The 18,335-nt window shown below is 39.5% G+C and overlaps 1 protein-coding gene and 1 long non-coding RNA gene across 2 annotated transcripts in view; one reads left to right on the top strand and one right to left on the bottom strand.

Annotated features, from left to right (window-relative positions):
- The window catches only part of LOC143367127 (uncharacterized), a 277,661-nt gene that overhangs the window by 66,626 nt on the left and 192,700 nt on the right, over positions 1–18,335 (bottom strand). The window lies entirely within an intron of this gene.
- On the top strand, positions 8,691–11,473 carry LOC143367042 (chymotrypsin-1-like). The gene is made up of 5 exons (XM_076808655.1): positions 8,691–8,846; positions 9,192–9,342; positions 10,253–10,505; positions 10,712–10,849; positions 10,968–11,473. Exons 1-5 carry the CDS (start codon positions 8,795–8,797, stop codon positions 11,151–11,153), a joined length of 780 nt encoding a protein of 259 aa, XP_076664770.1. The 5' UTR covers positions 8,691–8,794; the 3' UTR covers positions 11,154–11,473.

Here is an 18,335-nt window from a genome sequence, read left to right on the forward strand (position 1 = left end):
AAAGGATAATAAAATACTTGAATACTTTGAATTGTGCTATATAAAGGGTTTACACGTCGTAACTTGTTGCTTACTATATGCTCGCCACCAGAGTTGTGCAGAATTACAATTGAATTACTCCATGAATTATAATTACAAAATAATTCAATTACATTGTAATTCAATTGCACGCACAATTACAGTAATTAGGAATAGAATTAATTAAATAGTTTGAACTGTGTGAATGAGTTACAACGTAATTGAATTATGTAATTAAATTACAGTGCAATTCAATTTGCACAACTGTGCTCGCAATTTGATTGTCGAGCCGTATACGCATCTCACACGCCAAATTAACTTGAATATGCTCGTGGATAACTTAACAATTACTATATAATTAAATAAGAAAAATCTAAAGACAGAAAATACAGAGAATGAGGAGCCAAATGCCCAGCATTCACTTTTTGTAAGCAGCATGATAAGGGCTCGCGCGGACTGGTCGCCACATGTGCATGGACACTGCCCAGGCTCGTGCAAGAGCATCAGATAAAAATAGTGGAACGATTAGGGATTGCAAACCGGTAAATCAGTAAATCGGTTTGAAGCTTTTTTTCACTGATAACGTAGTAGATATCGACGGAATTATGCGGTACATATATACGCTACTATTTCTCGCGATCTACCGGCAAATATCGAGAAATACGTATTTCTCATGATCTACCGGTAAATATCGAGAAATACGTAATTTACCGGTAAATCGATTTACCGGTAAATATCGAGAAATACGTAATTTATCGAATTCCCGGTAAAAATTTGGCGAATTACCGGTAAAAATTGTATGTATAGCAATGTAGCGCATATATATAGCGCATAATTCCGTCGACATCTACTACGTTATCAGTGAAAAAAAACTTCAAACCGATTTACCGATTTACCGGTTTGGAATCCCTAAGAAGGATAGAATTTTTGCCTCGCATTTGTCTTCCCCAACGGCAACTTTCCGCACTACCCCGTTTCGAGTTTCGAAAATTTGGGTTTTTCGGCCCACCCTAATGGACATTAGGGTGATCCTTATATATATGGTAAAAAATCAAAGTTTTTAAAATTTTCTTTTGACCCTGCACGAATTAATTTTTGTTCGACCGATAGCGTGCGGCGAACAGTCCCAAGGCAGCGGCGAACGGCCCGAGGCATGCGGCGAACGGCCCCGGAGCGCTTCACCGCCGTGCAACACTTGTATAGGGTAAAGGACCCAATTACTGACACCTAACCAATTACTGTCACCTTAAGCTATTTTACTTAAAATAACGAACAAATAAACGTTGTAAAGTCATACACAAAAAGAATTATGTAATTCAACCTATAATCTATACTATAGATTATAAAACTATACTATAGTTTATTTATTCGTTATTTTAAGTAAAATAGCTTAAGGTGACAGTAATTGGTTCCTTTACCCTCTTCATTCTGCCTCGGCTTTCCTCATTCGCGTCCGTGTTCAAGTCTGCACGCGGCCTTAAATATTTTTTGGCAACTTCGCAAATCGCCGGGTATTTATTTACCCTAGCCTTCCACCAGTCAAATGAATCTAGAAATAAGTTTTCTTCGTTCCATATTGCCCACCCATGACGGCACCCTGCCTTCAATATTTTCTACAGCCGTGTACGCGTTTCGCTTTATAGCCTCCATTGTTTAAAATTGTCTACCATTCGAATATTTTGGACACCTTAAAGCACGGTTGAACACGTGTAATACCCGCTACAGAACACCATTACAAGGGTCGATTTTTATGGGTCGGCGCGCAACGTAGGACCTCGTACCGTACGAAATGTGGAGTGTTCGGCGCACAATACGCGCTGTTGCACGTGTTTAACGCTGCTTTTAGAATCTTTAGACAATAGCCAAAGGGCCCGTCATCTGGTCGACAGTCGGCCTCGTCCATGGGGTAGGTACCTACTACCGAAGCACCGAACAACAGAGTCGTAAACCCGCACCGTCGCACAGTGGGCCGGATTTAAAATTTTCCGCCTTTTGGGTCTTTTCTTTAAGATATCGGGATGAAATTTACGCTAAAAAATAGGAACAAATTATTCCTTTCTAATGATGTATAACTTAATATTTTTTACATTTATTTATTTTTTAATTTTTTAACTTATTTGTGATAAACAAAATTTAATTCTGTTTGTTTGGTACCGTATTTAATGCCCTTTACAGTGGTTTAAGCAAAATGTTTGGGAAGCTTTTCGTTTCCAAGTTATAAGGAAAATTCGAATAATAAAGGAAAGTAGCAACAAATCGGTTTGTTTAAATTAAAGACCAGGCCTTTGCGATAAATATCTTCTTTTATTAGTAACTAATATAAACAATCCATTAAAAAATAATTGATATATAATTTTTAGAAAAATATATGAAGTGCAGTTAGTATGTTGCTATTTTTCGTTTTTTTTTCATTTAAATATCTTAAGTAGCAACCGAGAAAAAAAATAATAACGTTAAGGGCGTTTACCCCCGTATTATCCTTAAACAGGTGGGTAGCGATCTAAAACTTTACATAATGGTGTTTCAGGCAAGGAGCATTGTTTAAAAAATAACAACTTCAAGAATCGGCATGAGGGCCGTTTGCCCATGCTTAACCTGCTAGACCCTTTGTCAACTCATGTCTCAGTGATCAAGTTTTAATGTAATCCCATAAAGAGAAACTGTTCCGTTGCACGGAACAAAGGCGGACTTGGGGCGAGGCGAAAATTCATTACCGTTTACAGCCGACAATTTCGTATTTTCCGAAGCGAAATTCATTTTATTCGTTTACAATCGGGCAATGCTTATTTTCGAAGCGTTCATCGGGAAACATTGTCCTGCCAGATGTCGAACAGGGGGCAATCAACATCGTGACGTTTTTTTCAGGGATTTCGTCTTTCTTCGCTCCAAGATAATCCGTATATTGCTCTGTCGGCGGGTGGTACATATGGTAACCATCCGTACCCGTGTGTACCGTTGTCCACCGCCGACTCGCGGGACAACACCGTCATAAACCACACCCTGGCGAGAGCGCTCCGTCCGATCAGACCGGCTAGTTTTTGGGACCAGCTGGTTGTATGTACTTTTTCTCCACCTCGTCAAAAATGTGCGAGTAATCGCTCCACCGACGAATTAACAAAGTTACCTTTTTACAAAACGGTACAGAAAAGAGCGCCAAGTATATAATCCCATCGAAAAGAATCCCTTTTAAAAACATTGTCGTAAATTAATATTATATTAATGTTCTACATTTAACTTTACAAAAATAATGATATATAACAATTGCGCCAATTATCGCCATTGTGAAGAACAATGTTTTGTTTATAAATTTTATCTCGAATAGTAATGATTGGATAAACAAACTGTAAATAGAAAAAAATGTGTGCCGTGACGAGCTTTACAACACTATAGTTTTTAAAATCCACTTTAGCCACATTGGGCAATACTTTTTCACATTTTCGAGCGCTAATCCCGTTATTGCGTCCGACCGTTCATTAACCGCCAAACATTTTCTTAAATTTGGTGTAAAACGCCAATTGTTTATCTACCTTCACGTGCCTAGCGAGAGAAACTCCGGATTACTACCTGAAGCGGCTAAACTACACATCTGCATGCCAAACATTCACCATAAACGTTGTAGCGAAAACAGAGCCATAAAGCATTCGACTCGCTCGTACGCATCAATCCTTAAGTTATTCTTGTCCACGACCTTTCTTGCTTCCACTTTTTTACCCCTTAACTCTGTTTGCCTACTTCCTTACTCCATCCAAACTTCCTCGCACCACAGGCATATCTTTAGAGCTGATCAAGTACCCGGAAAAAGCAAGCTGAGCCTGGCTCGGCTTGAAAAACCGAGCCGAGCCGGGTATCCGAAAGAACCGAGCGGCTCGGACAGAACCAAGTACTTGAATTTTTTTCAAGCGGTCCGAAAGAACCGAGCGGCTCGGACAGAACCAAGTACTTGAATTTTTTTCAAGCGGCCCGAAAGAAACCGGGCGGATTGGATGGAACCGAGCGGATTGAATTTTTCCAAGCGGCCCGAAAGAAACCGGGCGGCTTGGAAAGTAAGCGGGCGGGCCCTAAGAAACCGGGTGGCTTGGAAAGAAACGAACGGTCCGAATGAAGGTCGAGCGGACCGCTCGTTTCTTTCCAAGCCACCCGGTTTCTTTCGTGCCGCTTGGAAAAATTCAATCCTCTTCGTTCTATCCAATCCGCCCGGTTTCTTTCGGGCCACTTGGAAAACATCAAGTACTTGGTTCTATCCGAGCCGCTCGGTTTCATCCAATCCGCCCGGTTCTTTCGGACCGCTTAAAAAACATTCAAGTACTTGGTTCTGTCCGAGTCGCTCGGTTCTTTCGGGTACCTGGCTCGGCTTGGAAACCGAGTTCCGGATTGGTTCGGATTTCAAGCTACCCGAATATTCAAGTACTCGTACAGCTCTACAATCGCGCGGTCCTAGCGCGCGAGTCTGGATTATGTACAGATATAATGAACGTAAGCAATGGGCAATGAAGTATATGTAAGTAAGCACTGTGTAATAATCTAATAATGCTTTATGCTAATATGCAATAAAGAAGAAAACCCAATAACACACAGACCACACTCAAGATTCTTCCCCAAAATTTTCACATCTCGACCTAATATTAAATGGAAAAATGTGCGAAACTTCAAAAAGTATTCTTTTAACACTAGGTTGCTGGAACAAGTCAATTTAACTCATTTACGATTTTATTGCTACATATATAGAAAAACTTAAATAATTTTTTTAAAACATATGTTGGTTTTAAATGTATTTTAAAAACAGAATATATGTGTAAAAATTGTTTTGAATAAAGTTTCTTTAAAATAAAATTTTATCTTTTTTAAAAACTTCAATTTTGAGGTTTGAGTCAAATTTACTCATTTCAGGCAAAATAGGTATATACCCAACATCCGGCAATCTAGTGTTAAATACAATTAATAATTCAGTTTGTAAGTGCATGTTAGCGTCACCCAATTTAAGGATAAGGCCGAGGGCGAATGGCCCCAGAGATAGGCAAACAATTATTTTAAATAAAAAATTGATTTCGAATAAAAGACACAAATTTTATTCGAGGGTCGTCAAATAAAAATATTTCGAATAATTTTTATTGGAAGCGCCACAAATCACTTTTTTATGGGACGGAATTCATTCGACGGCAATGCATGATTTTTTTATTCGACGGGAATTCATTTAAAAGTTTCGAATGATTTTCTCGGTTTCAGTCGTATTTTGTTTCGTAAGTTACTCGAAGTTCGAATAACTTTGGGCGAGCCTCGAGAGCCTTTGTTCGAAGCCGCCGGCTTCCCGAGCCGAGCGACATTTTATCGTTCACCCTTATAAACTACAGCGCGGAGTTGCTCGGCGATATGTCATCGATTATACAGAAACGGAATTTCTTTATTTTTCGTCGCATCAATATGAAAGTGACACTTTTACGTATACTTTTAACCAAACGGGCTTTCAATCCTGTAAATTAATTTTATGGCTAATATCGTTAATTATAGTTCAAATTATGTCAGGTATGGTATCATTTTCGTCGGGAAAACACAAGGAGACGATTGATGTCACTTTCGTGCAGATTCGATGTAGAATCTGATTTCACATTTTTCCGTTCTTAATGGCTAGTGCTCTCCATGCTTTTAAGGCCCCGTGGTTCTCGGCTGTCGAGCGCGGTATCTTATCTCGCAGCGAGAAAGCAAAACAGTGGGGTGAGTAGGTCCTTCCCGGTAATCCGAACCCAACGGTTTTTCGACAATCGGAAGACTGTATTTATTCTGATGCTTTCGACGAGGTCCCTTGTTGCGCGTCGACCCATTAAAATCGACCCTTTCAAGTGTGTTTCCAATGTGCATTGCACATGTTTAATCGTGCCATAACAGCGGAGGGCGCGTCTCGCTTACCTGCAACGGGGCGCACCGCTCTCTTTAATAGCTTACTGCGACGTTGAATATGCAAATTTCCAACAAGAGATAGGCTAATTTTATCGAACTCACTTCAGCAAATATGGTGGTATTTTATCGGATTTTTAAAATAGGGACTTTGAGCCGAGCCAATTAAAAGAATACTTTTGGACTTGCAACATGAAGCCGCGCACGCACATGGTTGCGCGCATCGTGGAAAGCATCAGAAAGAATATGTATATATGTACATACAGTCTTCCGATTGTTGATGTGCCTTGCTCAACATTGCAACCAATCGACTATAATTTTCTTAATTTTCAATGCTGTGTCTTTTGATAAATTTTGTCGATTTTCCTTATTTGACAAATTTCCAGAAACTTGTGCGAAAGAAGATGCTCCTCTGTCTATCTAACCTTCCTCGGACAACCTCCAAGCCTGCGCATCCCCTTCATTTCTATCCAAGCCTGTGCGTCCACTTCATTTTTATCCAATTCATTTCTATAAACTTTATATAGAAACACTAAATTAAAAATAATTTACTGGTGTAAAAATCTCCGTCAATTTAAATGCAATTTGTTACAATATATTATTTTGTACATGCGTGGTACAAATTTCGAGAAACTTGTGCGAAAGAAGAACTTCCAAGTCTGTGACTCTACATAAAAAGTCCATTAAAAAATTTTCGCGACTTACCTTGTTAATTGAGACAATAATTCAGTGTCCAATATGGTGTAAAAACTCGTGACATTTCAAAACTTTTGACAACTTACCTTATTCGACACTTGGCAGGTTATGATTGATTGACACTAGCTAGGTTACGTTTACCTTGACAGATGTGCTTTCTGTCTGGCTGTCATGTGACAACAATTTGTTACCCTCAACCTTTCATGCTCCCCTCTTGCCCACACTTGACGATGGAGAAAATATCTTAACATAATATTCGCCAAATTGGAATTTTACACCGAAATATCTCAGCTCATAGGGCACGTAGGAACAAAACGAAGACACTTTTCCGGTGTAAATCAAACCCAAGCTATCCATTAAGAGCATTCAAAACTTAATCGGATCAATCATTATTGAAATTCGATAATCGAAGGGTTCTTCCAAAAAGTGCTCGGCGTAATATAGGCACGGTCATCTTGCGCTGCGCATGTACTTGGCGCGAGACACTATCGTGTCTCTTGATACCTAGATATACCAAGACCCGTCATTCTGACGGGTCATTAAAATTAGTTATGAAATGAGTTTTAGACTAAAAAATATAGATCACTATGTTTGTACTAATTTATAGAAAGACTAGGTATAACCCCTTAAGTCAATGTTACATCGATAAGAAAATCAAATATTATTCGTATAAAGCGGGCCTTCCCAAGTAAGGGAAATGCATTCCTTCTTAAATGACTTCTGGTATGGAATAATTTAAGGGCTCGTGCTCAGTCAGGAGGCCGAAAAAAGGGTGGTCTTTGGAAATTTTTTACTCAAAAGCTATAACACATTCCTCAAAAAATCTTTTTTGCTTTTAAGGATTGCATCTAGTACCGTGCATCGTAATTTTTTTATTTAAACATATTTATCAATAACTGAGTTATTGTCTATCACTCGAAGGTTCTCTAAAAAAAAAGGCTTCTGTGGTGACCACTGCTGCTCGAAAGTCGATCATCTAAAATAAAAAACTCAAAAGAATTTACCTATTATATTGTATTGTCTAGTATTTGAACGAAGGTTTTTTTGAAATATTGATTTGGGAAAAAATGGCTGATGTTTAAAGTAAAAGTTTCAATTTTTATCATAAATCTTGCCTGATTTTCGTAAATTAAAAGAAAACTAAGCATCGGATAAAAAAATCCTTCGTTCAAATACTAAATAATATAATATAATAAGTAAATTCTTTTGAATTTTTTATTTTAGATGATCGACTTTCGAGCAGCAGTGGTCACCGCAGGAGCCTTTTTTTAGAGAACCTTCGAGTGATAGACAATAACTTAGTTATTGGTAAATATTTTTAAATAAAAAAATTACGACGCACAGTACTAGATGCAATCCTTAAAAGGAAAACAGATTTTTTGTAAAATGTGTTATAGCTTTTGAGTAAAAAAATTCCAAAGACCACCCTCTTTGCGGCCTCCTGACTGAGCATGACCCCTTAAAATAATATAAAATAATATAAACAAGTAGTTGGTGAACATATATCGGGCCAGCGAGGACTATGACGGAGTTACCAGAGCTATCACGGAGTAACCAGAGTATGTCGTGAAAATTTAATTTTTTATATTTTCCATTAAATATACTTAATAAATTTCTGCTGACCTGTTATATGTTTGTATGATGTCTGACGTATCATTATATCGTAGACTCACTTTCAGAACACGCGCATATTAGCAGTTAATAGACAGATTTTAAAAATATCACGGACTTTCCCGAGTTTACCCTATCTATTATATTACAGTCCCAATCGTTTAATCGTTAACGTCACGATTAAACCATCTCTAGGAGGCATTCAACAAGAGCTTATAATTAAAAGATTGCGCTGTCGATTACAATTTGATCAATTGACGTCTATCATCAATTGAAATTCTCACAGATAGTGGCCAATAGAGCGCCACGGCGCACGTGTTTAATTTCGTTATCAGATTAATTACCTCCGTTTTCTTCAAAAAAAGAATCCGATAGTCGATATTATCAATTCCGCCTTTTCCTCGCAATCAAAGCTGCTTTCAAATATCAAGAGAGTCATTCTTATTAGTGTGATTCTTCACGTCGCAGATAAAAATCTAATATTTTTGTTTATCCTTATCAAGGCGATGTACGCTCTCGGAGTGCGTATAAATTGGTCAGTAGAGCTTCTGTCAGGTACAGGATTGCACTTTCTGCCACCATGTACAGTCTGAGTATCGCCCTCGTTGTCTGCCTGGCAGCCGTCGCGCACGGTAAGTAAAAGCAATTACAGGCGAAACGTGTAAAACGTTTCAATTTCACGAAAGCACAATTTGTTCAAATACCATGCAAATATACCATGAAGATAATTCAAGTGACAAGAATCAGACGGAAAGGAAATAAAACTTTCAGTAGTCAGTATTCATTGTGTCTACCAGATGCAGTCATCTATTTTAAAAACATCTCGTACTTTCCTATCACATTTGTACTCTCTGCTTTCTCTGAATACGTAGTGTTGAAGTGAGAATAGGTCGACAGTATTTGCATGCTCCTAGTGACTAAGTAGACCCAGAATTGAATACCGAGTGCAAAAGTAGTAACGTCGATGTGATTTCCAGGCCTGCCTGGACCTCAGATTGTTGGTGGCAAAGATGCACCCATAGGAAAATTCCCGTACCAAATATCCATGAGGAAAGGTGGAAGACACTTCTGCGGTGGATCTATCATCAGTCCACGTTACATCCTCACTGCAGCTCATTGCGTCGCAGGGTATGTTTCACCGACATTGCTGTTCAGAGTTGTCGATTTCTAAACGTAATACGTGTTCAAAGATTCAAGCTGGTTATTCGTGGCCACTTAAGGGGGTATACCCGTTTGAACCCTCGGAAAATGTATACATTTTGTGGATTTTTTTACAAGTCAACGGTTTGATGCAGATTTCCCGTTTTTTTAACTATGTTTACATAGTATTATGAACTACTTATAAAAAAAGTTTCAGTTAAAAAACTATTGTTTTTCGGAAGTTACGGATACATGTCCGAAAGTCTCTCGATTTTAGACGGCTAAACGGTGGCCCTAAAAACTCGCGCTACGTTCAACCAATTTACTTCAAATTTTGCATGCAGAATCATAATAAGATTCCACATCGTCCAACGAAGGCTTTTTTTATTTCGATTCCCCGTTTATTATTTATAAAGGAAAAAGGTGGATTTTTCTCTTAGAAAAATTTAACTTTACCTTTGATCTCTCACCATTTCTTTATTTTTCAAAATTTTCAAAATCGCCTTCGTTGGACGATGTGGAATCTTATTATGATTCTGCATGCAAAATTTGAAGTAAATTGGTTGAACGTAGCGCGAGTTTTTAGGGCCACCGTTTAGCCGTCTAAAATCGAGAGACTTTCGGACATGTATCCGTAACTTCCGAAAAACAATAGTTTTTTAACTGAAACTTTTTTTATAAGTAGTTCATAATACTATGTAAACATAGTTAAAAAACGGGAAATCTGCATCAAACCGTTGACTTGTAGAAAAATCCACAAAATGTATACATTTTCCGAGGGTTCAAACGGGTATACCCCCTTAAAGAGTTTTCATTAGAACCGGAGACTCTTTAACAATTTTGAAACCTTTAAGGTTGTATTGCTGCTTCCTCATTAGAGCATTATGTCTGCCGACAGTGTGTCCAACCCAGCAACCGTGACTATCCATGCCGGAACGAACCAGTTGAACAGCAACGGAGACGCTTACCAAGGGGAAAAGATCGTTTCCCACCCCGGGTACGACTCTCGCCTGCTCGTCAACGATGTGGCATTGATTCGCGTCAATAGAAACATTGCCATGTCAGCCAATGTAAAGCCGATCACGCTGGCAACGGGTACTAAAACCTACGAAGGATCATCCTGCATTCTGTCTGGATGGGGAACGACTAAGGTCAGTAACAGAGGCTGTTTTAAAAGTGATAATAATACTGGAAGACCTGTGCACTGTGACTGAAACTTTCTGATTGCAACTTGGGAATACTACTTGGGGTAGTGAGTGACACACGACGAGAAGAATATAAGGAAGACGGAATTATTCTATTTCGGTGTGAAGCTCGAGCGCGCGGAAACTCATTAGAATATTAATTCTGCTTGTAGGCTGGCGGATCTGTTCCCAACAATCTGCAATACATAAACTTGATGATCGAGTCTAAGGCGAAGTGCAGACAGGTCCACTCGAACGTGCAAGACTCTCACATCTGCACATTCACCAAGTACGGCGAGGGTGCATGCAACGTAAGTTGAATTAATGGTTCTTACTGATATCAGACACTTTGTTATGAGAATAACAACGTATCAAATTTTTGAAACGTCTCTTCTGTAATTTATGATCGCTTTTCTCTTGTATCTTTAGGGTGACTCTGGTGGCCCTCTCGTTGTCAATGGTGTACAGGTCGGTGTCGTTTCCTTTGGAATACCGTGCGGCGTTGGAAAGCCCGACGTATACACCAGAGTATCCTCCTTCGCATCCTGGATCAAGCAACAGCAAACTTTCCTCATGAGTGAAGACGAGGCACAGGCTGATTTCGATATGGCTTAAATTGTGTTACGTTTAACGCTCCTCCAGTAAATTCGGAATTACGTATGAATATTGTGGGAGATAAATTGAGGCAGTGAGAGTAACAATGGACTAGCCCCCATTTCTTCGAAAAACGTATTCCAACAGACTCTACTAAGCGTATAAAATAGGAAAATTTTTTTTAACGTGGATGGGTCCGTTGTCGCTCTCACTGCCTCAATTATGATCTCTTGCTGTATTTTCTTAATTGTATAATCAAGAGAATATTATCGAGACAACTATCCAGACTTCTGCTTACAAAATCACTTATCTGAAATAAAAGATATATTCCTCTACAGTAACTTGTGTATCAGTTCCTACCCTCATCAATTTACCAGGCGTGGTATAGTTATATCTAGAGACGCGGTAGCGTCTCGACGCCAAGTATAGGAAAGACACCCTGTATATGTCGACTGTCGCTACCGTGTACCTTTAGGTAGAGCTGATCAAGTACCCTGAAAAAGCAAGTCGAGCCTGGCTCGGCTTGAAAAACCGAGCCGAGCCGGGTACCCGAAAGAACCGAGCGGCTCGGACAGAACCAAGTACTTGAATTTTTTTCAAGCGGCCCGAAAGAAACCGGGCGGATTGGATGGAACCGAGCGGATTGAATTTTTCCAAGCGGCCCGAAAGAAACCGGGCGGCTTGGAAAGTAAGCGGGCGGGCCCTAAGAAACCGGGTGGCTTGGAAGGAAACGAACGGTCCGAATGAAGGTCGAGCGGACCGCTCGTTTCTTTCCAAGCCACCCGGTTTCTTTTGTGCCGCTTGGAAAAATTCAATCCTCTTCGTTCTATCCAATCCGCCCGGTTTCTTTCGGGCCGCTTGGAAAACATCAAGTACTTGGTTCTATCCGAGCCGCTCGGTTTCATCCAATCCGCCCGGTTCTTTCGGACCGCTTGAAAAACATTCAAGTACTTGGTTCTATCCGAGCCGCTCGGTTCTTTCGGGTACCTGGCTCGGCTTGGAAACCGAGTCCCGGATTGGTTCGGATTTCAAGCTACCCGAATATTCAAGTACTCGTACACCTCTACTTTTATTTTAATACATTGTAGAATATTAGAGTCCGCACACTTGCAACGGACGTTACTTTCAACGGACGGTGCAACGCGCGTTGATTTTTCATCGACGTATTTATGCTAGAACGGACGTTACAAAACGTCCACGCACGTTCTGAATTATATACTCGGGAGTATAGCACGGCACACGAACGTACCGTAGGACGTCCGTTGCGTGAGAGCGTGTAATTGTCGAAATGGATATTAATATTAATATACTTTTCAGGGTGTTTACGTAGTTGTTTGTACAACGTAAAACAATGCCCATATCTATATCGTTCCCCATTTATGGGATGTACCCAAAATTTTCGCCGTCGCCTATCTTTCAAATATAAATACGTCATGTATGAGAATGTTACAATGTCACACGCGTCCATATCGGTTGTACTTCCTTTGCGAACTCACGCAAAAGAAGCAACGCTCGTGTGTGGTGTACACGCACGTCCGTCACAATTGACGTCCGTCGCGACGGACGTAAAAAAAACGCTCGTGTGCCCCCAGCCTTACTCGTCGCGGAGCCATTCCAACTAGAGACCACGGTATGGTACGTGTAGTAAAAAGACACGTGTACACGGGTACACGTGTATTACATATATCCGTACCTCGATCCGTGTAGCTTTTAGTACACGGGTACCCGTGCACTATTTCACGTGTATTTAAATACACGTGTATCAAAGTATTTGTGTATTTTGATCAGAATTGGGCATTAACTACGGGAGAATGGGCAATGGCGGTCACTTAAGCAATAAGTGTAATAAAACCGAGTGATGTTTTTCAATTTTAAGGATTATCGTTGCGTCTAAAAAGAAGCTCGCTTATTACCAGTAATGCCTTAATTTTTTGTATCAAAATAGGTAATCGATTAAATAAATCTTGTTAATTTTATAATTGTGTTATTAGTTACAATCTGAAAATTTGTAAAACCATACTTTCCGCATATTATTCTAGTAAATATATTTAAATACATTAATTCTTTTATGGATTTCGCAATCCCCCAGAGTCCTGGGATATCTATAGATATTAAAAATCAGACGAATCAAAATACGGATACGTTAATATACGTGTATTTATAAATACACGAGTATCTAAATTCACGTGTATTTAAATACACGTGAAATAGTGCACGGGTACCCGTGTACTAAAAGATACACGGATTCAGGGACAGATACGTTTAATACACGTGTACACGTGTATTTAAATACACGTGAAATAGGGATCTCTAATTCCAACCTAACCTGAAACTTATTTCCTTAATATCTCATCACGCCTGCAATATTTCCTAAATTTAAAGGCATTTTTCTTATGTAAACCGCAAATAAGCTATCGAATAAGACCAATTTCAATAAAATCGGTCCGCGCATAACCGAGATATCGTAATATTGTCTCGTGAATCTGTCAGATGCGATAAGGTTTTTCTCCTGGTTCTCCAAGCAAATTTTGTCGACATAATACGTATACGCGTTACATGCACACCTTCAGCCAAAACGGAACTAACACACGTTTCGTTCGTCAATCGCTATCTTCACTATGCAATCTACTCCAAATTTTGACAGCTTACCGTCAAGTTATAACCAAGTTGTAAACGTGTTTTTACAAATATATACATAAATGAATTTCTTTTTAATTTAAATGATAAAAACCAATTTAAACCAATTCCAACAATCCAATTGTCTTGAAGCTTTGCAGGCGTGCGTAGTTTGGATGACAATACAATATATTTAAAAAAAAAACCCGAGAGGATGAAAAAATTATCCAGTCACCAATTAATAATATAATAATAATTATTAATATTGAAAATTATCTGAAGTCATTCTATATGTAAATTATATTTGTAAAAAGAAGTGAGATCTCCATAAAAAACTTCAGAAAAGTAAAAAAATTACGCCAAGTACATGAAAGCAAATAAATCACAAAAAATAGAAGATAATAATAATTATAAAATAAAAAAATATGTGAAATCAAAATGCGCTGCACGTACATAAAGGCAATGATAAATACAAATAAATATTTTAATACGAATAAACATTTTATTCAAAATACTTGGCGCTGCGTCCCGAATTGGTGCCGCTAAACTGAATAAATATGTATAAATTGCATTAATTAACCTTTTTCTTTCTTTCTTGTGTGTGCGTTCATGAATGTGTGTGCGCGCATATGCTACGTATGACATTAGAATTAAATATATGTAGAATAAATCTGACTGCGTTTCTAATATGTATATGTTTATGTATTTTAGATCGTAAGGGAGTTATTGTAAATTATTAATACGAGGACAATTAACATTTTTTCTGTTTCGCAGCGCCAAGTATTTTCAATAAAATGTTTATTCGTATTAAAATATTTATTTGTATTTATCATCGCCTTTATGTACGTGCAGCGCATTTTGATTTCACATCTTTTTTTACTTTATAATTATTATTATCTTCTATTTTTTGTGATTTATTTGCTTTCATGTACTTGGCGTAATTTTTTTACTTTTCTGAAGTTTTTTATGGAGATAAATACTGACAGGCGGAATTGAAGAAAGTAAAGTGTGATGCAAATATTCAAAGTACTGCGCACCTTACCATGGCATCTACCAGATGCACGTAGAATTAATCGATATGTTGCTCCTCTGCGAACACGTCGGACATTTAGCGAAGTATGATAAGAACTCCGCGTGGGAAAATCATTTTAGATAAACTCTGGGCTTGATAACACTACCATATCGATAGATAACTTGTTCCGAAACTCAGGTCATTTGACACCTTATAAGAGTCGTGTTACGCGAACTGAAATACCGACTTCATGGATTTTTTTTTTGAAATACCGCTTTAGACCAGTTTTGGTCCATAAGCTACAGCTTACCATAGACAAATGCCTTACATCTTTGGCAGCATACAAGAATACAAAAACAGTTGTGTACAAAGGAGGAATGCACCTGTCCCTACTTGTCCCTCAGCTAGGAGGCACTTTAATGTACACTTATCACAGGCTTTACGTACAGTGGCTTGCATTAATATTCGGACACTTTTTATAATCGCATAACTTTTTTAGAATTGGTCCAAACAACTTGAGTTTTTTTGAGAAGCTAGAAGGATTAGTTTGCTAACTGACGCGTTTCGTCGTTTTGAAAAAAAAATGTATTTGGTTAGAATAGAAAAAAGAATAGTAAAGGTCGATTTTTAAACTTTTTTTTGTGAGCTTGTAATGAAAATTAAAAAAAACCGTTTGTAGATTGCAGTAAGTTGTATACGTGCCTAAAATTTCATCAAAATCGATTAACGTTGCTCCGAGCTACAAACGTTTAAAGATCGCACAATAAGGTCGAGAATCGCGAAAATTCCCAAAATCTGCGATTTTCGATTGACTTTGTTAATAACAAAAGTGCTTCGGGGAACATTAGCTATTTTCTGGTAGCGGACGGTACCTAGTTTGTGCCCGTGGAGCGCTGAAGCGCTCAGTTCGCGAGATGCGCGGGTGTTTTAAATAAAATAGAATTGAATGATGGTAAAACTTCAATATATTTCTGAATAGTTTTAAAAGATTGTTTTAGCAGAGAACAGTTTGTGACTTTACTAGTCAGGAGTCAAAATCGTTCTCCCCTCGCAGAGTCATCAGTCGTTGAGCTTTGCCTCCCCGAACGTCTAGGCCCTTCCATCCTTGCGTGTCCTCCGAATTCTTCGGTTAATCAGTGTGATGACTGCATCCGATCCGGGGGTGGATCGTCCTCCGGTTGATTCTCCGCCTTCAAATTGTGTTCCGCGTTTTCCCACCATTCAGGATGGTGAAGCGCGCTCTTCCGTTACAACGAATGGGGTGCACATGTGGGAAAAGAATGTAGGCCCTGCTCCGAGGATGGAGAGAGAAACCATCGAATGGAATTTATGACTTCCTTAACGGCGCCAACACTTCTGGAGTCAATCGACACTCCTAAAGACTAACAAAGCACAAGGACTTCTCAAAAGATTACGTGACTTAGGCGAAATTTGGGATTCGTTTCGGGTCTGGCAATCGTCACCCTCTTCACATTTCGAGCCCTGCCTAAATGTGAACTTACAAGTCACTTGTCAGACGGCCCGTGGCGCCGCTTGGCGAGCCTGTACGGCTGACTGGGCTCGGCTCATGTGGAGGCTTGACTCGGCTTGCCTGATGGCCCGGCTCGGCTCGAGCGCCAACAAAGAGCTTCTTTTTCGCCTCGCTGACTCTCGCTCGCCATCTGAGTTCACCTTAAAGGTCGGTATAAGGTCTGCGCATACATATTCGTTCCGTGTCAGTTCCGAATCCGTCGTGCCAGTGGTAAGAAGAAGAGACCCTCTACGTCCCTCTTCTTCTTACCACTGGCGGATATGGAACTGACACGGAACGGATATGTGTGCGCAGACCTTTATACAGCCACCGAGCCGGGTCGTCCGTGCCGTGCTGAGCCTCTATGGTAAGCTTATGGAGGCGAGGAGCCGCCGAGTTCCCATCGAGCTCGGCGGCTCCTCGTTGCCCGCTGGGCCCGGGCTCGGTGGCCGCGCTCGTTGAGACGACGAGCCGGACAGGCCGAGTCTGTGGCCTGTTGAAGTGCAATGTTGCTGGATTTTATGCTCCCAACAGGTAGGGTAATTCCCGGAGACGCGGTCGACCTAATATGAAATGGCTATTAAAACTAATATAGATATTACTTATTTTATCAGAACAAACCTATATGTCCAGAAGTGATATCTGTATTAGTTTTAATAGCCATTTTATATTAGGTCGGCCGCGTCTCCGGGATTTACTCTACGTATTGGGAGCATAAAATCCAGCAACGTTGCACTTTGACAGGGCAACCAGGAGCCGCCGAGTTCGTACCGAGCTCGGCGGCTCCTGGCCTCTATAAGCTTACCATAGAGGCTCTGCACGGCACGGACGGCCCGGCTCGGTGGTTGTATAAACCGCGGCCTGTAGACGGTCCATATTATTGCGTAATATTCAATATTGCACAATAGATAGATACAGTGTTTGTGTGGATTTAAGTTTCGCTGATACCACAGTATGATACTGCACAATATATTGGCCGTCTGTGGATCATATTGAATGGTTGCACAATAATATTGAAGGGTTGCGCGATAATATTGAAAGGTTGTACAATTGGGCGGAGCGGAAAATTTAAATTTAAATTTTCAGTTGTCCAGGTTGCGGGATAGTTGTCTTTTGATTAACCAAACACAACTGTAAAAAATAATTGGAAAAATATTTACGTCTGCAGATTCCTTTTTGTCCTAAAAATGATTATATAACACAGTAATAGTTATTCGATTGTTCGTTGCGTCAAATTATTCTATGAACCCTCTCGAATACAACGATATAAGTTATTATTGCTTTATGGACATTTAAATATGTTTAAACAACGATCAAAGGGAAAAGGACACCCGAAATGCACCAATTTTTGCAGATATCTTTCAATTTATTTCCAAAACTAAGGGTCTGGGACAAAATCTGACCATTCCACGCGATGCAGCAGACATTTTTCCTTCGGAAAGCATTAACAGAAGTGGTAAGTCACGTTTTGTTTTCAATACAGAAGCGAAATAGTTTGGCAAAACGTGCGGCGTCGACAGTGGTAGTCAACGGCGGCGTGCGATCCACTGCCACTCAGTGTAACACAAGCGCTTAACGCCGTTGATTACCACTGTCGCCGCCGCACATTTTGCCAAACTATTTCGCTTCTGTATTGAAAACAAAACGTGATTTACCACTTCTGTTGATGCTTTCCGAAGGAAAAATGTCTGCTGCATCGCGTGGAATGGTCAGATTTCCTCCTAGACCCTTAGTTTTGGAAATAAATTAAAAAATTGGTGCATTTCGGGTGTCCTTTCCCCTTTAATCGTTGTTTAAACATATTTAAATGTTCATAATGTAATAATAACTTATATCGTTGTATTCAGGAAGGTTCATAGAATAATTTGACGCAAAGAACAATCGAATAACTATTACCGTTTCGACACAAAAGATGCTCAAAGTTGAAAATTTGCAGTTTCTTTTTCAAAATCGATTTTCTCAAAAACTGAGGGTGATGGCGACGAATGGGTTGCGGATTCGTTTTCAGGGCACGAAAACCTATAAGAAACGGCTATTGAATGTTACAAGTCCAGATGGCTCTTGT

The sequence above is a fragment of the Andrena cerasifolii genome, chromosome 3 (assembly GCF_050908995.1).
Source record: "Andrena cerasifolii isolate SP2316 chromosome 3, iyAndCera1_principal, whole genome shotgun sequence".
Lineage (NCBI taxonomy): Eukaryota > Metazoa > Arthropoda > Insecta > Hymenoptera > Andrenidae > Andrena > Andrena cerasifolii.